Here is a 27,439-nt window from a genome sequence, read left to right on the forward strand (position 1 = left end):
AACCAGCCTCCCATGACCAAGCATACAAGAAAAGCAGGACAGCCCAGTCACAGCTTGAGATAAAGTCAATTTCAGAGCAGAAGCCAAAGAGAAACAGTTCACAATTAGTTGTGCAGAAGAAACATGGGAGACACACATTGGTAGAATTAGTTATGGGCAAATTATAGAAAAGCTGACAGAAATGCTATATAAGTAAGTAGAATGGCACTTAAGAGGTGTCACAGTATATGTAAAAGAACTTTGGAGATAAGTAATTCGGGTACTAAAACTTGGTTTTGCCACTTGATCTTAACCTCTCTGGTCTTCCATTATCTGCAGTGAATATGCCAGATTAGACGACCTTAAGTTTTTTCCCACTTTTAAGTTCTGTAGGGCTTCAATATGTGACTGTCAGCATGTGAAAATTAAGCAGATAATGAATTAATAAGTTATAAAGCTGAATATAGCAAGAAAGGTAAAATTGACAGAGAGAAAGCCATGGTAATTAAGGAAATTTCACCCATTTCCTCCTTAAAAAATTGATTTAAAAGGACTTTCAAAACAAGTTTGGACTGGAGTCTGAGAGAGCCCAATCAATAGCCCTGGTTTCTAGCTTAGTTCTGAACATTGAGAAATAACTCAGAGGAGTTGCGTAAGAATCACTAAGGTGATAAAGGCCTAGCTGGAGACCATGCGTTAGTGTGTAGGAAAAAGGGTTTGCCAACTGAACTCCAGAATTAGACTCACCACCTAGCCTGCCCCAGGCCATAGGGCCAAGGTGGCATGAAGGGAGCCAGAGAACTTGGGGACCTTTGTGGAAACCCTAGGGTTGAGCACACCACATTTACTCTTCCCACATGTCCTGCTCAGATGAGTCATCCTTTCCCTGAATAAAGTGATTAAAGGGTAGAAAGAGACCATACATATTTGGGAGAAAACCCTTCTTGAAGAAACCAGAGGAGAGGGGAAAGGTGTTTAATCTTAAGTGCTATATATTCATTGTGGAAAAAACCTAGATAAGCAAAAAGAAGAAAATGCATTCTCGGTTATAAGCTCACTACTACAGATAACCACCGTTAGCATTTTGGTGTCTGTCCTTCAAGACTACATGTTAGTATATAGGTAAATTTTAAGTAAAAATGGAATCTCATGTATAGTATGATAATTTTCAAAACTAACCAAATCCTGGTACATGTAACTCGGATTAGTTGTGGACCTCTCCCCAGGAACAGGGGTGCAGGAGGCGTGCCCTGTGGAGCTGCCCAGCTCAGGAGATCCTGTCCTCTGGAAGTTTCCCCGGTTCTCGCAGCTGGACCCGTAGCTGCTGGACCTCTACTCCCTGACTACCTCTCTTGGTCTAGGGGTGCATACATGTATCTGGTCCAAACTGGGCTGGTCAGATTTTTTTTTCTTCAAAAAGTTTGGAATTTTAAGTTGAAAGAGATTGGAACTCACTGTTGCCAAATCACATTAAGTCCATAAACTATATCTGAGGTCTCCAAAGCTGCTTTGGTTCCTATTTCTCTCGAGATTTGCTAAACTTTTTTGGGCTTTGTTGTTTTTCCTTGGATTAAAAATGAAATTGAAGGATGATAGAGGATTTTTAGGGCAGTGAAATTACTCTGTAAGGTACTATAATGGTGGACACATGTCATTGTACATTTGCCCAAACCCTTAGAATATACACCACCAAGAGTGAACCATAATGTAAACTATGCACTTTTGGTGATAATGATGTGTCAATCAATGTAGGTTCATCAGTTGTAACAAATGTACCACTCTGGTGGGTATGTTGGTAATGGGGGCAGCTATGCGTGTGTCGAGGGGCAGGGAGTATATGGGAAATCTCTACCTTCCTCTCAGTTTTGCTGTGAACCTAAAATTACTCTTTCAGAAAAAATGAAGTCTTAAAAAAAATGAAACTGAACAAATTTGTTGGTAACTTAGAAAAATAATTTCCTTAGTGCAAATTTTAGAATCTTTTTCAAAAAAATTATTTCCAAGTAACCAGTTGGTGGAAAATGGCATTCAACATTGAGGTTAAATTTTAATACTACAACTTGTTGCCAGTAAGTGGAAATGTAAGAGTTCAAGAGGAGAGAGCCATTTACCACACATTTTCAAGGGAGATTTTGAATATGGCAAGTCTTCTAAATTTTTTCCAATGAAATATGCTTATTTTAGTTCACTGATTTTCAGTGGATCTCAAGAAGAGTAGTCCCAGCCCCAGAGTGCACTTGGGAAAATTGTGAGGGTATTTTGATCGCCACAATGGATAGGGATGTTGCGGACTAGATGTCTTACAATGTCTGAGACAGTCGAAGATTTGTTCTGCATCCCCCCTGACTTTTCGCATATTCCCCCTCTACAAATAGAAATTGATAGTTTTGTAGTACTTATTAATACTAAAAAAATGTTCATGAAGAATTAAACAAAAAGCTTATAAGTTAGAAGATGGTTGTTGTCTTAGTTTTCTATTGCTGCATAACAAAATAACTAACCTAGTAGCTTTAAACAATACTCATTTATTATTAGCTCATGGTTCTGTAGTCGGAAGCTGGACTTAGCTGGGTTCTCTCCTCAGGGTCCTGCAAGACTGAAATCAGGGTGTCAACCAGGCTCATTGTGGGGGCTTTGGAAAAGAATCTCCTTCTAAGCTCATTTTGTTTGTTGGCAGGATCCTCTTCCTCATGGTTGTAAATCTGAGGTCCCCATTTCCTTGCTGGCTGGCTGCTGGCATCACTCCTGGCTCTTGGAGGCTGCTCTCTAGTCTTTGCATACGGCCCCCTTCATCTTCGAAGCCAACAGTGGCTTGTAGAATCCTTCCTGTTCTTTGAATATCTCTGACTTCCCCTTCTTCCACCAGCAAAGAAAACTGCTTTTAAAGGGATCACCTGGTTGGGTCAGGCCTACCCATATAATCTCCATACTTTAAAATCAATTAATTTGGGACTTCAAGTCCCAAATCCCTATACTGCAGTATCTAGATTAGTGTTTAATTGGATAACCAAGGAACAGAAATCTTGGGGAATTATCTTTAGAATCTGCCTACCACAGTTGGTATAAAGAGGGAACCTAAGTAAAGTAAAGATATCATCTCAAAATAATTGAGTAATATGTTTGCTTGGCACATTCTGTTCAGTAAGTATTACAGCATTTCCAGCTTGCATATTTAGTTGAAAAGGATTTCAGTGCAATAGTGTTGTTACTGTAAAAGCGATGAAACATTGAAAATATGTAACAGGAGATTTGAGATTCCTGTTCAGACTTCAATTACATTGGTGGAGACATAGCTCTTACTGGATTTCTTTAATATGGACTATTTTAATAATATTTCATGTTATTGCCTTTGGGAGAGATCATTAGTTTTTCAGCTTTATCCCAAAACTATTACCAATCTATTACACAACTGCTTTATTACTTCTTGCGTTACTGGGGTTTTTTTCCGCCCAATCCGTCTTCTATTCCTTATCACACCATTCAAAGAAAATGGTCTCCAAGGTCTTTTCATAGACCAGACACTGACTGTATGTCTCAGTGGGATTTCAAGGCAAAGGGATAGGTTTTCTGTGATAGTTTCTTTCCCTATTCTATGGCACAATCTAGGGATTATTTTGATATCACACTTGCAAATGAGTAAGACCTAGCTCATTTGCAGTAATATTGTACTTCCTCATTTCCTTTGCTTTGACTGGTATTTATCTTGGCACATTATTCTGACTTCGCTTAAGATTACCCCTATTCACTTGAAACCTATGTAACTTGACTAACAATTGTCAACCAAATAAACTTTAATTTTAAAAAAAAGATTACCCCTATTTCTATTATTATCTTAGTACTATTTTTTATAGTACTGTTAGTCTGCACCTTTGCTCTTTTATTTTCCTGTATTCGTGCCAAGTGGACTTTGAAATTCTTATTTTGAAATTCAAACTTATTTATTATAAGTTGGTTCATATATCTGACTGCTTCATGTGTCATATGTCCCCAAACATTACTGAAATACATGTTTTTTAATAAATTACTTTGTGTTTTATTTCTTCTTTACATATCAGTTAGGACATTGTATTTTTCTGAAAATTTTGTGTAGGTAGGTTGTATCATCTATGAATTTCATTTCAGAATAGTAAAGGAGGCATTATAAAATACATGTGATCAAATGGGGCTATTGGATCCAATAGGACTAAGACCTACTGTTCCATCATGCAGAGGAAACAGGACAGCCCTGAAGCGCTATCTATCTATCTATCTATCTATCTATCTATCTATCTATCTATCTATCAATCAATCAATCAATCAATCATCTGTCTCCTTCCCAGCAATGTCCTATTGTTAACCAGCACCCTGGATGTCTTGCCACATACATGGATAGAGTAGGTTTTCTGTCTAGGCTCTGTCATCTGCTTGCCTCAGCATGTTCTTCCTTCATGTCTTCCATTCTTCATTTTAATCTACATGTATCTTTTTGTTTTCTTTAACTTTTCAGTAAGGTTCAGCTTGTCGTATAATATTCATACATTTCAGATTCTTGGCAGTGGTTTGTTTTTTTAAAAAAAAGATTATAAGATTTGCAGTATATTCTTTTTTTCTCTTTTCAGTTATCAACAGATTTGTGCAGCTTGATTTTTTAATCCAATCCCCCTGCACCACCCCAAAAAACAACTTGGTGAAATATTGTACTTCCCCCTTATCCGCAGGGAATGATCCCCATTAGATCTCTAGTAGGTGCCTAAACCTGCAAATAGTACAGAACCCTAAATATACTCTGTTTTTCTGTGTATACATACCTTTTCACTTAGAATAAGCACTTTACCGCTTCTCCTTGGCATATTCGAATTGCCAGCATCACTGCTCTTGCACTTTGGGGCCATTATTAAGTACAGTAAGAGTTACTTGAACACAAGCGTTTCAATACCACAACAGCTGATCTAATAATCAAGATGGCTCCTAAGTGACTAATGGTTGGGGAGAGTAAACAGTGTAGGGACGCTGGACAAAGATGATTCACGTCCTGGGCAGAACAGAGGGAGACAATGAGAGATTTCATCGTGCTATTCAGAGTGGTGCACAATTTAAGACTTATGAATTGTTTATTTCTGGAAGTTTCCATGTAATATTTTCAGACTGCAGTTGACCGTGGGTAACTGAAACCATGGATAAGGGGGACTACTGTAATAGTTTTTGACGAGTCTGATCAAGTATGTTTTAGATAAGCTAAGTCTTTGCAAATTATGGCCTCTGTAGATATCTTATGAAACTAATGTACAATGAAGTACTGTGATAGAAAAATCGGTAAAGTAGAAGTAAAACATAGGTTCTTGATCCTGGACAACACTTACTACCTTGGGCAAGGTGTGCAGCTTCTCAGCTTTGGTTTTCTCATCTGCATTTAGAGATAATCTGTCCTGCCTATCTACCAGGGTAATTGTCAGGTTCAAACAACAGAATGACTGCTAGGGAAATGTAACTTCTGAAATGCACTAGAGTAGCTCTTAGGTCTATCATTTAGAAAAGCTTTGGTCATTAAATCTTATAGATGGCTTTAAATTATTTCTTTAACCACCACCAACCTGGTACCAGAGTTAAAGCAATGCCATATACAGGATGACTTGGTAGGGGATTTAGAAGAACCTAACTGGCCATTGAGATGAAGAGGAGATAGCAGTCTCACCCCAGGCACTGAAATTAAAAAAACAGTGAAGACAGATGCCAGAAGTATTGGAAGGACTTGGAAACCAGTTGGACTTGGAAACCCGTTGGACTTGGGGATGAGGGGAAGGAAAGAATGATTGAACCTCAGAGACTAGGAGGTTGGTGATCAAGAGGCGTATCAGGTATGAAGGAAGGGAAGGGTGTGCTTCCCGTTGAGGCATGCCATGTTTGAACTGCTGCTGGCAGTTAGCTGGAGATTTCCAAAGGCAGTTTGGAACACGGGCCTGAAGCTCAATGAAATCTAGGGTTAGAGATTGGACCAGTAATGAGATCATGGAGTGAGACAAGGTAGGAACTAAGAGTGGAGCTTTGTAGAATGAATGCATTAAAGGGCCTGCCAGGCAGAAGGAGCCAACAAAGGCTCTTCTGAGCCCATGTTCCATGGTCTGTGACAGTTCTGTTCTGTAGAATATGGGACATGGCAGTTAATACACTTAACTGCTCTTACAGATTTGTATATTATAAAAGAGGTCCTTGACATCTGATAGACTGGTAGGTGAGATTTACTCCTTAGGAACTCCTCCACAGATAAACTGAAAACTGACCAAGAATTTACATTTTTTTAAATAGCCTGTAGCCAAGTTTAAAAGTGAAATAATTAGTTTTCCACATTCAATACTGCTGGCAGACACTGCTCTATCCTTACTGAAAGGCTAATTTATCTGAAATAAAGCCATGATATTATTGACCATTGTTTACTAATTCTCTTTTTTCCTTTTTTCCTCTAGATTTTACATTGTGCAATAGGTAAGTATAGAATTATGCCCTTACTATGTACAGTGGATTCTGCTTTTTTTAAAAGTCATTAATGATAGGTTGATTTGATTCTTACTGAATATTGAAAAAACTAAACTATTTAATCATTATATATAAAATTGCTTAAATTGGTATGGCTTTAGGTTTCTAAAATCGCAAGTACTATTTACATGTTATCACTGAACATTTTATTAACTGTCACAACTATTTTGCTCTATCAATTTAAAGAGGACTCTCCCACCTTCTTGTTACAAGGGTATCAGAGAAACTAGCATATTTATAAAATTGTGACTTGAGTTCTGGCGCTGTAGAAAGCCCTCTCTGTGATCACTTAAATGTTATATTCTTTTTTCTTACCTTTAAAATGGGAGTACTGTATATATTGGCCTACCTGTCAAATGAATATTTATGTAGGAAGGATTGGAAATGTGTAAGTATAAAGGGTTGGTTATACAAATGTCAGAGATTTCTGCTAAAAGCAGGTACAGTGTGTTTTATTTTGGGGGAAGGAGAAGGGCATCAAATTTTGCTCTGGAAGTAGAGGCATGGCTTCTAGGCTGGGGTGGCTAAACCCTCTAAGTAGAAATCAATTTTGGAAAGTTGACAGACCCTGTGGAGTAAGCCTATAGTGGTTTCTCAGCATCCAGGCTTGTGTCTCAAAGGGAGGATTTGAAATTCGTACTGGTTCAGAAGCGCTGAAGGTGCATCCATACCATTATGACCCTGATCAGCTTAATTCTGCATCCAAACCATAATGGCTGTGATCAACTTAATTCACAAATTAAGTGGGTTCTTAATATATTCAGGACAATGTGCTTGGCACTGGGGAATTTAGAGCTGAGGAAACTTACAGTTCAGGTGGACACAGAGCACACTGTATAGGTCTTGCAGGCGTCACTCTGGTACCTGGCCCCGTCACTTTTAAGGAAGACCAAAAAAGCATCTTCATTATAAAGAGTTGTACCTTGGCTGTTTCCCACTTTTTCCCAGGAAAAAGGTTGACAGGGATTTCTCAGATAACTTGCAGAATTTTGTATGCATGTTTCTGTTTATTTGATAGCTGAGTGTGTAAAATTCATAGCTTTCATTAGATCCTCAGAGGAGGGTGTGATCCGAGAAGGGATCCTTTGAGAGAGAGATTTGAAAGGGACTTGGGGACTCATCTTTCACATGGTCTGCTTTCCCAGAAAAGGTTAAAGGACCTGGCATAGGTCACACAGCCAGTACATGGTGAAACCTTGCTTGGAACCAGACTCCTCTGGGCCAGAACCTGTCTAACTGATTTGATTTTATGGTGAATGGGTTTTAGCTGATATATCATTTTGATTCTTTTTCCCTCTTTTTTCCGCCTGTCCCCTACTCTGGTTCTAGCCGTTGTTTCTCAGTCTAGTTGTGTAGGACACAGCTCTGTGACCCATGCTGGTATTGTGAGCCGTGCACTCCTCCGGCTGAGGCATTCACTGCCGGCCACTCATAGCTCATGGCAGCACACAGCAGCCCGCAGCAGCTCACGCCAATCTCTGGCTGCTCACAGCAGCCCAGCTCCAGGGAGAGCCGTTGTTCTCAATCTTAGCTGTAGAGGGCGCAGCTCACTGGCCCATGTGGGAATCGAACTGGCGGCCTCAGCGATAGGAGCACAGCGCTCCAACCACCTGAGCCACCGGGCCCCTCATTTTGATTTTTATGGTGAATAGGTTTTAACTGATGTATCATCTCACACACATTTCCTTTTTAATCCTTTTTCTACAGTTTGGAGATGAAAATATTTGTACCTTAAGTGTTAACCATGAATTTTAAACATAAGCTTGCAGATTGGGAGATATATTTGCCCAGAGTTCTGGAACCACTTTAGGCCTTCTCCACATAATAAACCCTGTGCCCCCCATTCTCTCCAGCTCTCTTAACCTTCAGCTGCCTACAAAGCTGTTCAATGCATATGTTTTCTGAGCATGTGTACTATTACTTTAATTAATATTTCATTGTACTAGAATACCCAAATTCCCTGTATTTGTCTTAGAATATATTCTCGTACCTCTTTATAAAATTTCTACCCCTGCAAATAAAGTTTCTGACAAGAATATTCATTCATCCCAAGAACATGAGTGAATGCCTAGCAGGTGGCTGCCAGAACCTGTTGGGCAGTGGGAGTAGAGAGGTGAAGCGGCACAGGCTTGGGTTCAGGAAACCTGCCGTCAACCCCTCTGAGCTCCTTTGGTGGAAAGCATTCCATGGACTAGCATCCATGTCACACTCTGCTCTGATGGTTTGTTGACAGGTGGCCCCTAGCACACAGTAGATACTTACAAATTCCTTCTTATTTCCTTAAGAACCTTGTTCCGTCAGTGATTCTCCCGCATGATTACCCTTTGTCTCTGTCTTTTCCTTCTTTGCTCACAAAATGCTCAGAGTGATCCATCCTAAAACTCATTTTTAACCTAACCTTTGATGCTACAGTCCTCCCTTACCAGTACATAATTACTCTTCATCCCTTTTACAAAATTTATGGTAGACTTTGTACTTCTTCGCTCCCATTTATGCCTTAACCCAACAGTCAGGTTTCTGCCCTCATTGTCCTACTAAAATTACCCTCTGGTCTAAAATCAGCAACAGTTTCTGCTAAATTCTGAAGACACATATGGAACTTACTTCTGAACTAGTTGTCTCCCTCCAGGAGAGCCTGCTCCGCACTTTAGCTTCCATTGTGATGAGCCCTGCTGGCCTTTCTTGTCCTCTGTGGTTCTTCTCTTTCTTTGGGGCTTCTCTTTCTCTTCTTGCCCCTTATTTGTGGGTGTTTCCAGAGTGGGACCTATCTCACTGTTCCTCTGACTGAGCATGGCCTTTGTGGGTGGTTACTTCCCTTCTCATGGCGTGAGATACTTATGACACTTGCTTCTTTAACTCTAAGCTGCACCTACACCCCAGACTCCAAACTTGTCCGTTGACCTTCTGGATATCCATTCCTGATTGCATACCTCCTCCTCAACGTGGCTCAGACTCCCAGACTTGTTCTGCCTCCCATGTGTCTTGTCCATCTCCAGCTGTTCAGTGACCCAGCTTAGACCTAGAGCTTGTCAATGGTGCCTCCTTCTCACTGACCCACACGCCCATAACCAGCTGGTCATCAGGTTTTGTCACTTCTATTTCCTGAATCTCAGATTGTCCTGTTTTTTTCATTCCTGTTCAAGGCCTCAGCGTGTCTCTTCTTGACTCCTGTATGGGTCTCTCTGAAATTCTAGATTTACAATACTATAACAGTAATAAGAGCGACCATTTATTGAACGTTTACTGTGTTCCAGTGCTTTACATTCGTTATCTCACTTTCCATCTTACAGTTGACAGGACAGGGGCTTAGAAGGTTTCATACTGTGCTACAGTTCACACAGCTACTGAGCCTTGTAGCCAGGAGTTGAACCTATGGCTGTGTGTCTCCAAGTCCATGCTTCTTCACACAGCCCTCAAGGGATTTAGTTAAAAGGATAATTCTGAGCATGTCACTTCCCTTGGTTTAAACTGTCACTCTCTGTTGGTTTAAACTTCTTTATGAGTTGGGCCCTGCCCACCTGCCAGCCTTACCTGTGTCCATTTCCTGCTGCCCACTCCATGCTTCAGTGACCCTGACCTATGTGTGCCCCATGTGCCATGATGCTGCACTGCTTCCTGCCTCTGGTCGGTGCCAGGCTTTGCACTCTGCCTGGAATGAACAGCCCACACTTCAGCTGACAACTGTTCACTACTCTTCCTCCAGTAAGCTCCCCTACCACCGACTGACTAGATTAGATACTGTTCCTCACTTTTTCTGTAATACCCTGCACCTCACCCTTTATTATACTTTCTGCAATGTGCTATGGTGTGTCACTGTACCTGTATCCCCCACCAACGCCACTGAATTTTTTGAGAATGAGAACTGGTTCTTATTGATTTCTATATCCCAACACCTAGTGGGAACTCAGTGAACATTTGATCATAATCTTACAAATTCTGGTGAAAATTTCCAAAACGTATTTCATAATGTTTTCAGTTACTTACATTAATGAGAATAATAAAAATTAGGCTGTTGCTAGCATTAGCCTAAAGTCAGTGCTTTATTTTTTACTCATACAACTTAAGTTTATTTTTGGAATGATGGTTTATTTTCCTGCGGCTTTCTAAAAGTTTTCACTGTAACAGCTTGGTCTTTTAGAAACTTGTTAGAGAGCCTTGAGCTGTCTTTAGTTTACATACGGTTGATGAAAAGTCTGGACTCCAGTCAGACCTGGGTTGTTTACTAGCTGTGTGACTTCTAGGAAGTAATTTAACTTTTGTGTACCTTCATTTCTTCATGAATAAAAGGGGAATAATAATACGTACCTCATAGGGATGTTGTGAAATGAAATGGGACAATGCATGAAAAACAGCACAATGCCTGAAACTGTGATGTTGAAAATTGCCCAATAAAACGGTAACTGTTACTAACTAAAGCAATGCAGTGTTATAGAATGTTAAAAGTTTTTATTCTGTCCCTAATGTAATGTTTCATATTTAGATTTATATAAATGTAACTCTTGCATATTCTTATTTTTCTTAAATTACCATTTCAGTGTAATTCAGGGCCACTTATTCTTAGGATGGGTTGGAATTGCTTCTTGTTGATGGTTGTAACAATGCAACTTGGAAAAAATAGCCTCCAGAAACAAACTAAACTTCCATGTGAGAGGCTCTTTTCTGTGAGGAAGTCAAGCCTTCTTTCCTTGCCAGTAGGTTCCCATGCCCCAACTTCTTCAAAGTAGGTTGTCCCAATAATCAATAATCCAGGGACAGGATTTCTCAAATGCTGTGGTTGCAGCTCTCCTCAACCTAAAATGTGTAGTGCTTTATATTTATGCAATAGTTTTCTTTTTGGAAATGGGAAAAATTTTTTAGAAACCCTCTTTGAGTAGTAGTCTTTCACAAGACTGTTAAGACTTGTGCTTTCTTTAGTCATGTGGGACGGTTTGTATTGAGAGAAGTATAATCTGCTTTTCCATGTTGTGTTCAAGGTTAGATTATGGAAGAGACATGGGATATGGGGTGGTTCTCAGATAACTTCGGACTATGGTTTCCCCCTTGTTGGGATGGAAATTAGAGGTAGACGGACTGGAACTGAAGGTACTCTTGGTAAGATGTGACGTTGTGCATTTGGTGAACCTTTGTGTTGGAAATTACACTGTCAATATAAGTGACTTAGGAAGTTCTCTTTTGATTGAAAATGTAGAACAGGTATCTGAACAGGAGCCCAGTCATAGCCCAGAGGATATCAATGCAAAGTTGAGTGTCAACACTTGGATTTCATCAACACAATGACGGAAGGCCTTGCACTTAGGTGTGTCCTAGATTTGTGGTTTCAGATAGTTGCTGTATGTGCCAGCTTGCAGTCCTCTCAAAGTGATGACACCTTTTATTTAATTTTTTGCAAGTCCATTTTAAGAAATTCACAGTCACCTTAATATTAGTAGGTGGCATATGGTTTCGGGCTGGTTTTTCATACAGGTGGTAACAAACAGTGCCAGGAGGGAAGGGGAGCAGCTGCTGGGGAGACAAGCACCACAGGACCCCATCTCCTCCTAACAGAAATGTTCTCCTTCCCACCAATCCTCTTTACACTATAACACCCCCTCCCCCACACTCGGGGAGGGTCAAGCTTTTTATCAGTCATTTACGGTACAGTACTGTGTCGGAACTGCGATCACTTACTAAAACCTGACACGGAACCCTCCATGTTTTAGCAGAAGAAAACTCTGAAAAGGAGGCTTCCTGGAGGGACGGGATAATGCCTCCAGACTCGCTCACCTGGAATTCTGCTTTCACCCCTCACCCAGCCCTCGTGGGTATACCTGGACACAAAAACATAACCGTTTTCTTTGAACTTTCTTGGAACAAAAACTGCCTTCTTTGGTTTTACTTAGCTTAGTTGACATTTTAAAAATGAACTTCACCAAATCTTGCGGAAGAACAAAAAGGGGTTAAGTCTTAAAAATACAAACAGTATAAAAAGTCTATTCCCAAAGTAGTAGTTTCTGATCCTGAGATTTAACTCCTTTCTGTGACTGGGAGCCGACAGACACGTCACGTGGACCTTGCTGGCTCTTCTGCCCTGTTCTTATTAGCAGGCTCAATTCTGGGGACGTGCTTTCCCAAGCCCATTTTACTGGCCCCCTCACAAATGTGAATACAAAAAGTTTCTGATTCAGATTCAGATATCGCTGTCTGCCTGGGGGTGATAAAGGTGGGGGCAAGACGGATCCCTTTGAGGTGGGAAAATAGACATAACCTTTCCCAGCAAACCAGCCTATCTCTGCTCCTAGGGCTTCTAAGGCTCGCTCGTGGCGAGGCGCCCTGGGTGCAGTGGGGAGGTTAGAGGCCTGGGTAGGAGGTTGCCAAAGTCAGCCTTCACCTCCTTGCAATTCTGCCCTTGTCATTTGTTCAGCACAGTGGTTTTCCAGCATCCTAACACCAGAACTCTGTATCAAGACTGTGTGAGCATGTTCAAACCATAATCTCCCAAATCAGACCAGACTGGTTTAGGCTCCGTCTATCTTGGCTCTTCATCCTGTTGCCCCCTGATCAAATTTTGCCTCCTCCCCTCCAGACAAGCAAAGAAGAAGGAAAGAGTTTTAGAATCTGCGTCTTCTGCTCCCAATGCCCAAAGCTTCAGTCCCTTTTCTCCAAATAAACCTTGCTTTTGCACACCTCCATTATTTTGTACATACAATTTCCTTAGCCTGTAATGCCCAGCTTAGTTTTTCCCTGTTCTCTGTGAATATACTGAGATGAAAGGAAGGGAGAACTAGAACATGCTTGTTAGGAGCCCAAAGTGACTAAGCAGGTAGGAGACTCCCTCAGAACCCGTACACACTGACTGACACCTAGCAAGCACTCAGTACGTTGTAGCATTTCTGCCATCGATGATTATTGGGCAAAACTTAATCCCCGAGGGTTGCTGTGCCTACTTGGAGTTCAGAAGGGAAAGCCACAAAGAGACCCTAGACCAGGGAATTATACCTTCTGCCATCCTTGCAGGAACAGCTAGAGGTTTGGTTTGAATGGGAAACTGTTACTGAGATACTTAAAATAGCTTCTCTGTGAGATAATATTATCTTGCTGTCCAGTCCATCAGGAGCCAAGCTAAGGCAAATGAGCCCTGGCAGAAACACTACCAGCTGTGTGACAAGTCAGGCATCCTTCCTCCAGGCCTTAGTTTTCACATCAGAAAACGAGAGGTTGGACTAGAAAGTAGATGGTCTCTAACATTCCTTTCAGCCGGATGTTCTGAACTTCCTTGGAACTATAACTGATGTCACTTCAGAGATGAATGTCAATTATCTGAGTAGTCATATAAAAAGATGATATGCTAAATGTATGAGAATTAGGAAACTTGCTTCAAATACAGTAGTTTTAGTACAGTTCTTTCCTCTTAACGTATTTTGAAAGCCACATTAGAGAGCAGGATTTCCTGTCATACATTTACCCACGCTCATCACTAGATGGCACCCTTGTATTAGTGAGGAGATTTTTCTCAGGAATTACAGGACTTATAATAAAAAATAGATAGTAATGAATCAATAGCTGTAATAGAGGAATGAGTAAGTTAACAGGAGGAAAAAAAAAAGGATGTTTTTCTATCAGTGATGACTTGGTCATTCTTAATATTTGAGGTAATGAAAAGCTGGAACTTCCCACATTGCCCCAAAGAAGGTTATCTTATAAATATTTCTTAATTGTAAAGCACAAGGTATCATTAAAATTAAAATGAGCTTATTTTTTAAATTAAAAAGCTGCAGGCAAATCCCTTGTTTCAGAAGTTCTCTGATAAGATGGTTTGTGACAGTCTGAAGTCAATAAACTTGGCGTTAGTCCATTGAAGCTGGAAAAACCATCTAGTAGTGACAGTTGAGTAAATTCCATTGAACTAAAAGGTGAAAGCTTGAATCATCTTTTAACAAAAGAATTACTTGATTTATGATTGTATAGCAAGAGTTGAATTGTTAAGTAATGTATTAATAAAGGGAGGAAGAATGCTGACTAATGTTTAATAATGCTATGTCTTTTATTCTGTAGAGCTTTCCTGGGAGAGAGGATATTTTCTTCTCTTATAGTGAATATCTTTCCACTGATTTTTTTCTTTTAACAAGAGTTCCTACCTCACTGTGTTTTTTAAATTAACAGTCTGCATTTAAGATTCATCCATGTCTTGGCATGGCTTCATAGCTCATCCCTTTTTATTTCTGAACATTTCACCGTCTGCATGTACCAGTTTCCATTTACCTATTGTAGGACATCTTGGTTCCTTCCAGTTTGGGATGATTATGAGTAAAGATGCTGTAAATATTTCCGTGCTGGTTTTGTGTGGACAAAGAAATAATTTTGTAATTTTAGATCAGTTGAGTATATACGTCACAGCACAATTGTTGGATTGTATAGTAAGATTATGTTTAGCTTTGTAAGAAACTGCCAAACTATCTTCCAAAGTGGCGATCTTTGCATTCCCATCAGCGATGAATGAGAGTTCCTCTTGCTCTGGGTCCTTACCGGCAATTGGTATTTTGAATTTTAGCCCTTGCAATATGTGTGTAGTGGTATTCTTGGTTTTAGTTTTCATTTTTTAAATGACAAATGATGTTGCATATCTTTTTTTTTCCCTCTTCTTCCGCCTCCCCCTACTGCACACTCCAGTTCAAGCCGTTGTTTTCTCAGTCTAGTTGTGTAGGACACAGCTCCCTGGCGCATGCTGGTATTATGAGCCTTGCGCTCCCCCCGGCTGAGGCAGTTGGTCGCCAGTCGTCGGTCAACCACTCACAGCAGCTCACGGCAGCTTTCACTGGCTGCCGGGCACTCACGCTGGCTGCTGGCCACTCACGCTGGCCACCAGCCGCTCATGGCACCACACAGGAGCCCACGGCAGCACTCAGCAGCCCATGGCAGCTCACGCCATCCTCCAGCTACTCATGGCAGTCTAGCTCCAAGTAGAGCTGTTGTTCACGGTCTTAGCTGTAGAGGGCGCAGCTCACTGGCCCATGTGGAAATCGAACTGGCGACCTCGGCATTAGGAGCATGGTGCTCCATCTACCTGAGCCACCGGTCCGGCCCGAGTCTCTTTCTCTTCGTCTAGGGAAAGGTTTGTTGATTTTGTTTTATCTTTTCAAAAACAACTCTTAGATTTCTCGATCTTTTCTATTGTTTTTCTAGTCTCTGTTTTATTTATTTCTACTCTGATCTTTATTTAATTTCTTTCCTTCTCTTACCTTGGGATTTAGTTTGATCTTCTTTTTCTAGTTTTGTGAGGTGTAAAGTTAGGTTATTTAAGCGTCCTTTTTAGAACTACTTATGCTGCATCCTATAACTTTTAGTATGTTGTGTATCCATTTTCATTTGTCTCAGATATTTTTTGATTTCCACTTTAATTTCTAATTGACTAATTTTACTCCTGATATTGGTTTCTAGTTTCATGCCATTGTGATCAGAAAAGATACATGATACGGTTTTAGTCTTCTTAAAATTAAGATTTGTTTTGTGACCTGACATGATTTATCCTGGAGAATATTCCATGTGCACTTGAAAAGAATGTGTATTTTGCCATTGTTAGATGGAATGTTCTGTTTATGTACGTTAGGTTCATTTGGTCTATAATGTTAAGTTTGCTGTTTCCTTATTGATTATCTGTCAAAATGATCTATCCATTGTTGAAAGTGGGGTATTGAAGTCCCCTACAATTATTGTATTGCTATCTGTTTCTTTCCATTCTATTCATATTTGCTGTATATATTTAGTGCTCTGATGATGGGTACATAGATTAACTTAAAATTGTTATATCCTCTTGATGAATTGCCCTCTTTATCATTATATAGTGATTTTCTCCATCTTTTGTGATACTTTTTAACTTAAAGCCTATTTTGTCTGTTATAATTTAGCCACCTCTATTTCCTTTTGGTTAACATTTGCATGGAATATCTTTTTCCAGTCTTTCACTTTCAGCGTATGTGTCCTTAAATGTAAGAGTCTCTTATAGACAGCATGTAGTTGGATCTTTTTTATTTTTAATGCGTTCAGATTCTCTGTCTTTTGATTGCAGAATTTAATCTGTTTACATTTAAAGTAATTATTGGTACTGTTACTGCTGTTATTTTGTTAATTGTTTTCTGGCTGTTTTGTAGTTCCTTTGTTTCTTTCTTCTCTTACTGTCTTCCTTTGTGATTTGATGATTTTTTTTTTATATCTTTGATTCCTTTTATTTTATCTTTTGTGTATCTACTGCAGGTTTTTTCTTTGTGGTAGCTATGAGGTTTCTATAAAGCATTTTCTGTAATTTTTTGTTAATTTATTTTTTTATTAGTGTCAGGTGTACAAAGCAATGTAATAGTTAGACATTTAATGCCCTCATAAAGTGATAACCCCCTCCCAAGCTACTACCCTCCCTGACATCTTTTATAGGTGTTACAATACCATCAACTGTCTTCCCAGTGTTGTACTCCACATCCCGTCACTATATATACCTATATATTTAGTTATAGTTGACATTCAATATTATTCTACTTCAGCTCTCCAGGTGTATAGTGCATTGGTCAGGCATCTACACAGTCTATGACGTGATCCCCCTGGTAAGTCCAGTACCCCTCTGGCATCTTACATGATCTTTACAACATTGTTGAGTCTATCCCCCATACTGTATTAAAACTATCAATTTGTATTTCTTAATTTGTCACTCTGCCCCCAACCTTCTATCACCCTGATAGATATAGTACCTACCTGGCACCATACCTAGTTATTACAATATTAACTATATTCCTTATGCTGTACCCTACATCCCCATGACCACTGTATAACAACCAATTTGTTCTTAATCCCTTCCCCTTTCACCCGTCCTTATCCCCCCTCCCATCTTAAAGAAGTCCTTCTAAGATTCCTTGTAATACTGGTTTGGTGGTGATGAACTCCTTCAGCTTTTTCTTGTCTGGGCAGCTCCTTATCTGTCCTTCAATTCTAAATGACAGCCTTGCTGGGTAGAGCAACCTTGGTTGTATGTCGTTGCTTTTCATCACTTGGAATATTTCCTGCCACTCCCTTCTTGCCTGAAAAGTTTCTGTTGAGAAATCAGCTTCCAGCCTTATGGGGACTCCCTTGTAGGTAGCTAACTGCTTTTCTCTTGCTGCTTTTAAGATTCTCTCTTTGTATTTAACCTTTGGCTTTTTAATTATGATATGTCTTGGTGTGGGCCTGTTTGGGTTTATCTTGTTTGGGACTTGCTGTGCTTCCTGGGCTTGTATGCACATTTCCTTCACCAGGTTAGGGAAGTTTTCGTCATTTCTTCAAATATGTTTTCAATTTCTTGCTCTCTCTCTTCTTCCGGTACCCCTATAATACAAATGTTGGTATGCTTGGTATTGTCCCGGAGGTCCCTTAAACTCTCCTCAATTTTTTGGATTCTTTTTCTTTTTGCTGTTCTGGTTGGGTGTTTTCTGCTACCTTATCTTCTGTTATTAATACATCACTGGTTGGATCCCCTATTTCATCTAATCTACTGTTGAATCCCTGTAATATATTCTTTGTTTCCATTACTGTATCCTTTATTTCTGACTTTTTTTTTTTTTTATGGTTTCCATCTCCATTTTTATGCTTCCTATCTCTCTGCTGAAGTTCTTCCTGAGATCACTGATCATTCTTATAACCAGTGTTCAGAACTCTGCGTCTGATAGATTGTTTGTCTCCATTTTGCTTAGTTCTTTTTCTGGAGCTTTGTTCTGTTCTTTTATTTGGGACATTTCTTTGTCTCCCCATTTTGGCTGCCTCCCTGTGTTTGTTTCTAGGTATTAGATAGGGCTGCTCTGTCTTCTGGTCTTAGTAGAGTGGCCTTATGTAGTAGATTTGCTGTAGGGTTCAGTGGTGCAGTCTTTCTGATCATCTGAGCCATGCACTCCAGGTGTGTTACTTGTGTGGGTTGTGTGTGCCCTTCTCTTGTAGTTGAGCCTTGGTTGATAATTGCACATCAATGTGACAGACTGAATCTTGGGCTCACTGGTTCTAAGGACTGGCTTTGACTACAGTAGAAGAGTTGTTATGCAGGGGCTGATCCTACAGATCAGGATCTGCCTCAGCAGGATTGTGGTGCCTGCCCAATCTACACCTTGGGTATGCCGTACTTGGAGGTGGCTGGGTGATGCTCCAGCTTATTTTGAAGCTGGCCACTGAGCACATCAGCCCCAGGACCACCTTGGAGGAGATCCACTGTAAGTCTACATCAGCCACAGCCCGTGCCTTACCTGGGGCCACCCAGCGGGAGCCAGAAAGAAATCCACAGATGGCTGCCGCCCATGCTGTGCTTGGAAGTGCCTTGAGAAGGCCAAGCTGCAAACCAAGGCCGGCTGTCGCTAGTACCAGCTTAGGCTTGCTCAGCCAGAGGTACAGATGCTGCTTCTCTGGGTTCTGCAAACCTTTGAGAGACCCTAGGAAAGTCTTCAGCTTGAGCCAAAGCAGACAATCTGCATGAAAAAGCCACTGAAAGCAGCCTGGGTGTGCCTGAAAGTTGGGCGGGGCCAGGTCTCAGATCGCCAGGGCGTGGTGAACTAACGTGGGAGGCTCAGAAATGGCGGCTGCCTGTGTTCACATGCTGGGAAGGGGAAAGGCTCAGCAAAGAAACAATGGCCTCCGTCAGCTCCCCAGTCCAGGAGAAAGCCGCCTCTCTGGCCCCCATCCCAAGCCAGACAGTTCAATTTCCCACCACTTATCCCTGCTGCCTTTCTAGCTGCTGCCCCAGCACTGGAGCTCAGAGCAAGTGATTCTGTTGGTGGGTAAGTCCGAGCGCAGTCCCTTTAAGAGGAGTGCCTGGAAGTGCAGTCACACTCATTCTCACTCAGTCACAATCTCCGCTGGTTTCCACAACTGAAAATCATGGGGACTTCTCTCCCTGGCACTGGAACCCTGTGCTGGGGTGGAGCTGGAATCTCTTGCTCCTTTAGGGGATGGCAGGGGGGACCCTCACAGTGGAAATACCCCTCCCAATCATTAAAGGTCGCACACTGGTGTGGGACCAGCCCGTTCTGCATCTCTGACCTTCCTGCCAGTCTGGAGGTGGCTTCTTCTGCAAGTCTTTAGTTGAAAGGCTTCAGTTCAGCATGATTTTAGGCGATTCTCCATAATGGTTGTTTTGTAGATTAGTTGTAATTTTGATGTGGTTGTGAGAGAAGGTAAACACAGTGTTTACCTAATGCGCCATCTTGGTTCAGGACTCCCGGGTCACCTCCATAAAGCATCTTTTAATGGCCATGGCCTCTTTTGAACAGATTTTGTATAACCACTTAACTTTGCACATAAAAACTCTGCACTTTAACTTTTCTTTTATTGATGTTGCAATTTACATATTTTATATATTTTGTATCCTTTAAAAATTATTGTAGCTATAGTTATTTTTAGTACATTTGTCTTTTGATTTTTATACTAGAGTTTAAGTGATTCATGTACCACCATTAGAATACTAGAGTATTCTGAATTTGACTGTATTCTTATCTTTACTGTGAGTTTTATACTTTCATGTTTCCTGTTGTTAGTGTCCTTTCATTTCAACCTGAAGTAATCCCTTTGATGTTTCTCATAAGGCAAGCCTAGTGGTAATGAACCCCACAGCTTTTGTTTATCAAGGAAAATCTTATTTTAACCTTCATTTCTGAAGGACAGCCTTGCCTGATATAATATACTTGCTTGGCACTTTCTTCTTTCAGCACTTGGAATGTATCATCCTACTGTCTGCTGGCTTGCATGGGTTCTGCTGAGAAATCCCCTGCTAGTCTTATGGGGATTCCCCTGTGCATGCTAAGTTGTTTTTCTCTTGCTGCTTTCAAAATTCTCTTTGTCTTTAACTTTTGAGAGTTTGATTGTTATATATCTCAGTGAATTTAATCTCACTGGGATTCTTTGGTCTTCAGGAACTGGATGTTCATTTCCCTCTCCAGATTAGGGAAGTTTTCTGTCATTGTTTCTTTAAATAATCTTTTTGTCCTCTTTTTTTCTAGCTCCTTTGGGACTCCCATAATGTGTATATCAGTTAATTTGATGGTGTCCCGTATGCTTTCTTCATTCTTTTACATTCTGTTATCATTTTGTTCCTCTGACTGGGTAATTTCAGATGACCTGTCTTCAAGTTCACTGATTCTTTCTTCTGCTTGATTGAGTCGGTTATTGTAGTTCTCTATGGAATTTTTCAGTTCAATCCTTTTTTTTTTTTTCCCAGCTCCAGAATTTCTGTTTGGTATTTTTTTTATGGTGTCTGCTTTTTGGTAAATTTCTCATTTTGTTCGTTTGCTGTTTCCCTGATTTCATGTTATCTCTCTGTTCTCTTGTAGTTAGTTCACTGAGCTTCTATAAGACAATTATTTTGAATTCTTTGTCAAGCAGTTTATAGATTTCCATTTCTTTAGGGCCAATTACTGGTACTTTATTTTGTTCCTTTGGTAGTGTCATGTTTCCCTAATTATTCATGATTATTGTGGCCTTGCCCTGATGGGCTACACATTTGAAGAAGTAGGCACCTCGTTCACTCTTTGCACACCAGCTTCAGCAGGGAAAGCCCTTCAACAGTCAGCTTGGCCAGAGATTCTGGGCAGGCCATATGGTGGGGTCCAGCTTACTACTGCTGGAGTCCTCAGGCAGGCTGACCTGGTGCCTTTGTCCACTGGAGAGGGTCTGAATCCTGGGTTCACAGGGGTGGGCTTGGTGCCTGGGACAGCAGGGTCAAGCCTGGAGCCTGGGCACAAGGGGGCCAGCCTGGAGGCTGGGACTTCAGAGGCCTGTCTGGCATTGGGTAGGCCTGAAGCCTTAGTCTACAGGGGCCAGCTTGGCACTGGGATGGGCCTGGAACATGGATCCATGGGAATGGGCCTTGGTCCTAGGTGTATAGAGGCTGGCCTGGAGCTTGCAACCATGGAAGCTTGCCTGGCTAGTTCTAGAGCCTAGGTCACTGGGGTCAGCCCGGACCTTGCAGCTACTGCAGCCATAGGCTGCAGAGCCTGGTCTGGAAGTCACAGGCACAGGCCTGGTGCTGGGGTGTGTGGTGAAGTTTGGTTGTTACTTCACTATCCTCTCCACATGCGGAGGGTATCTCTTTATGTGTTGCACTGCCCAGGCTTGAGGTCTGGCTCACATAGGTGATGTGAAACTGTTCTGCTCTCTTCAATGAGTGTTTTCTTATTTCTGTGCTTTACCCCAGCGCTGTAATCTCTCATCTGGAATCCTTAGCTCTTGTGAAGGTACTTTTGTGCATTATAGTTGTTCAAATTGATGTTTCTGTGAGGGAATGAGCACTGAATAATTCTGTTTTCCCATCTTGCTGACATCACTGAGAATTTTTTTTCCTTTATGTTTAAAGTCTAATGGTTGTACTAGGATATGCCTTAGAGTTGACCATTGTAGGGCAAATTCCCTAGGTACTTAATGTACCCTTTCCATGTATGGATTTAGGCCTTTTTTTATTTATGGAAAGTTTTATAGGATTATAGTTTTAAATTTTAGTTCTGTTTCATTAATCTGTTTTTCATTTTCTCAGACTCCAAATCTGTTTTTCATTTTCTCAGACTCCAAATATGAGAAATGTTGGATCTTCTTTGCCTTTTTTCTCTTTCAACCACATTTTCTCTGATCCCTTTTATTTATTTATTTGTTTGTTTGTATGTGTGTGTGTGTGTGTATATATATATATATATATATATATATATATATGTTTATTAATGTATATATGTACATATACACACACATGTACATATATATGTATGTATATATGTGTGTCTGTGTATATATATATATATACAGTATATATAAATGAATTTTAATTCTCTTGGTTGTTTGGTTCTTTCTTCAATGTCCGTATTAAATTTTCGTTTGAATCTATTCTCCCTTGATTACCTTGAAATTTAGTCATCATTTCAGATACGATTTTGTCTTTCTCTTCCATTTTTACCCTGAGTTCAACTAATTTTTTTACTTCTGCCTGGTTTTGTCCATTTCTGTTCTGTGTTTTTGAACTTCTGCTTAAAATATTTTTTTATATTCCTAAACACTTATTTAAGTATATTTAATTCAGTTTGGAGCCTTGTGTTAAAGTTTTCTTTGTGATTGTTTTCTGGAGTATATTTTTATTAGCTGAAATATTTTGATTCTGTTTTTTTCTGATAGTAATTTTGTATAGTTGTGAATTGCTTTCATCTATTTATTTTTTGGATTGGGTTAGAAGTTTGAATTGGTTTATAGAATTCTAGCTTGAGAACACTTTATCTGTAAATGTAGTGTAGTCTCTTCAATGGATGGCTTTTTGTTTGAGAAGGTCAGTGGGGATAGATATTGTATGTCTGTCAATTGTTTTAGCTCTCATTTGTGTTGCAGGCGTCTAAAGTTCCTCCTGTCTCTTTTTTCTCAATACTCAGTCACCAGAAAGCATCTCTTTCTTCCCCAGAAGCAATGCCTTTTTGAGATTGCCACTCGAGTCCCGACAGACTGAAATCCCTTCCCTGTAGTTAATGCTCTGGTTGACAAGGTATTTTTTTAGCGCTTTTGTACTTAGAGTGGATTGCCCTTTCTGAGGTGATCTTAGCTAACATTTAGGCGCTCTGTTCTTCTCTTGTCCATGTCTTTTTTTCTAAATCCCTCACTTTCCACAAAGGTTTACAATAGGAGCTCAATCTATTGAGCTATTAGCTCTGCAGGAATTTGATGTTTATTTTTCTACTTACAGATGAATTGAGCGTATAGTTGTCTGTTTTTTAGTTGTGCTTAGTGTGTAGGTTTCATATGGCTTTATGTGTTATTGTTGATCTTTATAGATTTTTGGAGGATGTATGGTATCCAGTTATATAGCTGTATTATGAGATTTAACCAGTGATTTATTTTTTAATATGTAGGTAGTTTTAAAATATGCAGATTATAACTATGCCTATAGCTAAATCTTTGCACAGCTGTAGTTAGTCTCTAATGGATAAATTCTTAGAAGTAGGTCAAAGGTAATATCAAATTTTAAGGCATTTACTAATGCATACTTTCCCAGGTGCCCTTCAGAGAACCTCCAAATGTTTATTGAGTTTTTGCTGGGTGGCAGGCACTGCACTGTACTGACTAAGCACTGAGAATACAAGTATCACCAGACCCAGTCATGCTTTCTATCAAGATCACAGACATGAAGTGGCAAAAAGTTGGCCCAAAGGACAAGTTCAAAGTATAGGAGCACAGAAGGAGAGGTGACAGTGCTTTTTGGAACCCTTTTCCACTGAGAACAGACTCACCTCTGTTTTCACAGAATATTTCCTCAGGTTTCTTACCTTAATGGAAACCTGGCTTTCCCTGCGGACAGCGTTTCCTTTGTTGCCCCTAAGGTGGGACTATTTATTCACTCTTCCACCTGCCCCATCTCTCTCCTAACTCTACCTACACCTTAAGCTACCTGCACCTGTCCTTAGATTTTTAATGGGCTCTTCTTTCTCCGCATGTCTCTTAAATGTTGGTGTTCCCTCAGCTGTGGCCCTTAAATTTCTTTTTCTTCCCTTATAAAATCTCCATGTGACCTCACCATACTGTCTCTGTGACGTCAGTGGCTCCCACATTTTCACTTCTGGGCCACATCTATCTCCTGAGTTTTCATCCCAGCTGCCCAGTTGGACATCTCTGGTTGGTTACTCTGCAAACACCACAAAGTTAACATGTACAAAGCTTAACTCATCATTTTTCCCCAGACCTACTCTTTCTACTATATTCTTTGCATCTGTTTGTGGCATTGCCATTTTCCACTAGTTACCTAAGAGAAACTTGGCCATAAAGTGCTGACTCTTCACTTTGTCTCTTCATCATTTTCCCTCTGCTCCTCTCTCTCTCTCCCCCCCTTTTTCCCCCGCTTCAGGGAACTGCCTCTCTGTGTTTTTATCCTCTCTGTTTGCTCTCATCCCCTACTCTAAAATATCTCTACCCCTCTTTCTCTTCCTTCCTACCTTTTCTTCCTCCCGTTTATTTTTCCTACCTCTTAATTTTTGCTCATTTTCTCCATTTCTTCTTCCACTTCCTTCCCCATTTGTTCCCTGTGCATTCTCTATTCTCAGACTCTCCTGAGTCTTGGTCATGCCCCTTCTCTTCTTCCTTTAGAGAATTTGAGTTTGCTTCAGGCCAGCTTGAGGCCAGAGTACCATTTGTGAAGCATGGGGCATAGGAGATGGAGTGAGCAAAAAGTATCAAATACTTCTAGACTAGAAGCCAGTTCACTGTTTCCCCCTTTCCCTTCTGTACCAAAAGGTAGACCTGTATACCTGGGTTCCCAAAGGACGGCTCTGGAGTGCCTTGGAAGCTATAAACAGTTAAAACTTTCGTGCAGGAAACACCTCTAGAAAGCCTCAAACCTGAGAAAGGGACCCGAATGATCAGGAATTAGGGGCTTTAAAGGAATATCAGTGAGTAAGCATTCGCTGATCTTGGTGTTTTTAATGGTGGTTCTTTTTCACAGCCTTCTTGAGATTTGGTTCATCTTTAGCTTTTATCACAGTTGTAGCCTTGAGAAGCATGACTAATAATTCCAGGAGGCAGTTGAGTTGAATAAAGAGTGTTTTGAACTCCTAAGTTGTTCTGTTAATGACAGCTGCTCAGAAAGGAATCAAGGATCTATAAATAATGGCAGATTAGCACCTTGAATAGACTGTCAGGACTCAAACAGACAGATTGTTCTTATAGATAGATTTTTGGAGCTGGAATATGTTGGGTTTTTTTATTGACCTATAAGAAAGAAAGCAAAGGGTTTGTGACAACTTAAGGCAGGAATAATATTTGTACATATATATGAGTATGTCTAATATACGTTTAATCTTTGATTGAATAGGGTAGAATCTCAGAAACTATAATTCAATTCAACTCATTATACTTTTGAAGGGACATTAATGGATATGTTGTTTGCCCTTCTGCAGTGATCAAAATGGTTATTGCTTCTAGGGAATGAACAGACACTCAAAATCATTAAGTAATTACACAGTTTATAGCTTACCTAAATATAATTTTACTATATTGAAAATGTGGTTCTGATGAAAGGTTCTATAGTAATCTGTTGATACATTAAAAATTACCCTAAAATTGAGTGGCTTAAAACAACGAACATTTCCTGTCTCATAGTTTCTGTAGGTCAGGAAGTCAGGAGCAGCTTAGCTGGGTGGTTCTGGCTCAGTTTCTCTGGTAATTATATCAAATGTCAGCCAGTACTGCAGTCAGCTGAAGACTTGACTGAGAGTGGAGGGTCTGCTTTCCAGATGACTCACTCACGTGGCTGTTGGCAGGAGGCCTCAGTACCTCACCACTTGGTTTTCATAAAGGAGTGCTGGAATGTCCCTCATGACATGACAGCTGGCTTCCCCTAGAGTGAATGAATAATCCAAGGGAGACGGCAAGAAGGAAGTCACAGTACGTTTTATGATCTAGTCTCTAATGTCACACACCATTGCTTCTACTTTTTTCTGTTTGTTCGAAGCAAGTCACTAAGTCCAGCCCACACTCAGGGGGAGGAGAATTAGGCTCTACCTCTTGAAGGGAGGAGTATTAAGAATTTGTGGGCATAGTTTAAAATGATCACAGGCTTGTTTTGCCTGATTATCTCCTTCCTGTGGTTGGAGGTAGTATAGCTTAGTAGTTAAGAGAATGGACTCTGAAGCCTGACTGCCTGGGTTTGATTATGGTTTTCTAACAGTAACGCATTGTGTAATTTAGCACAAGTTACTTACCTTCTCTGGACCTCAGTTCCCTCATCTATACAAGGAGGAAAATAATAGCACCTACCTCATAGGAGTAGTGTGTGAGAAGTAAATGAGTTAATATAAGTAAAGGATGTAGAACTGTGGCTCATGCATAGAATGTTCTCAATTAGTAATAGACTAGTGTTGTTGTAATTTGAGCAGCAATATGGCCTAATTTGTTTCTCTGTGTGTGTGTGTGTGTGTGTGTGTGTGTGTGTGTGTGTGTGTATTCTAAAGAATTGCTTGGTCTAACAGATACCACCTAATATATAGAGTTTCTGGTCACCTTGGCAAGTCCTTCAGGAATACAGGGATACGTGGGAGGAGCAGAGTGAACTGCTGGCTCTCGGTGTGGTAGAGTAGACCTGTAGTAGGGTAGACTGTGAGGGCTTTAGTTTCATGACACACCATGAAGAAAGTGTATCCCTCTCCACTCTGAAACTTAACTTAGAAAGGGCTTTCTCCTAACTTTACAGGAACCTGCTCTGGGATGTGTGATGTCTCTGTTCCTTATTCTTAGCGTTTGTTCACATATTCAGCCCATAAATATTAAATTTCTTTGGAGTTCAAAGCAAAGTGATCCCTCAGAGCATTTTATCTACTGTGAAGAGTCAAGTAAAATACATATTTCCTAGCTCACTGGAATTTATCTCCTTTCATATAACGTTTCATCTCAGATCTGTGGCGGATTTGCTTGATTAGAGTATGGTACTTATGACTGGAGTTGTTTTGTTTGTTTGTGTTTTTTTTAATAGTGTGTGTAGGGCAATCACAAACTTAACAGTTTTAAAGAAAAATGATGTATTAAAGGGCAAGCAACTGTTTAGGGTAGTTAAATACCCCAGTAAATACTGCATTTATATCTGGTAGATCTTGACCTGGCATTGAGAGCCACATTCTTGGCTTCAAAAAGATGTTTTTAAAAGACATTCATGAATACCACATGTCAAAATTGCAAAACAAAGCTTTTTTTTTTTTTTGTGGACATAAAATACTAGTCATTTCTTTTATTTATTTATTTATTTTTGAGCTATGAACTGTTTCATAGATGATTCAGAAAATCGTTAACCAGAAGCAATTGTTCCATCAAGTTTCCACCATCTTCTTTCTTTATTGATGTTATTGGTCTTCGTGGCTGCAAAGTATAATTGAAATAGCTTCTTTTAAAAAGTGTTACCTAGTCCTGCACTCTGATATACTTTGACCTCAAGTTCACCCAAATTCCTTTCAGATTTTGGGTTATTTTC

General features: G+C 40.2%; 1 protein-coding gene across 1 annotated transcript in view; it reads left to right on the forward strand.

Annotated features, from left to right (window-relative positions):
• HACD2 (3-hydroxyacyl-CoA dehydratase 2) overlaps positions 1–27,439 on the forward strand; it is an 88,278-nt gene that overhangs the window by 10,083 nt on the left and 50,756 nt on the right. The window contains exon 3 of the mRNA XM_019738944.3: positions 6,420–6,438. Coding sequence (XP_019594503.2) covers positions 6,420–6,438 — 19 coding nt within the window. The remainder of the gene's footprint in view (positions 1–6,419; positions 6,439–27,439) is intronic.

Source organism: Rhinolophus sinicus, chromosome 17 (genome assembly GCF_057876585.1).
Source record: "Rhinolophus sinicus isolate RSI-liver-muscle chromosome 17, RSI-T2T, whole genome shotgun sequence".
NCBI lineage: Eukaryota > Metazoa > Chordata > Mammalia > Chiroptera > Rhinolophidae > Rhinolophus > Rhinolophus sinicus.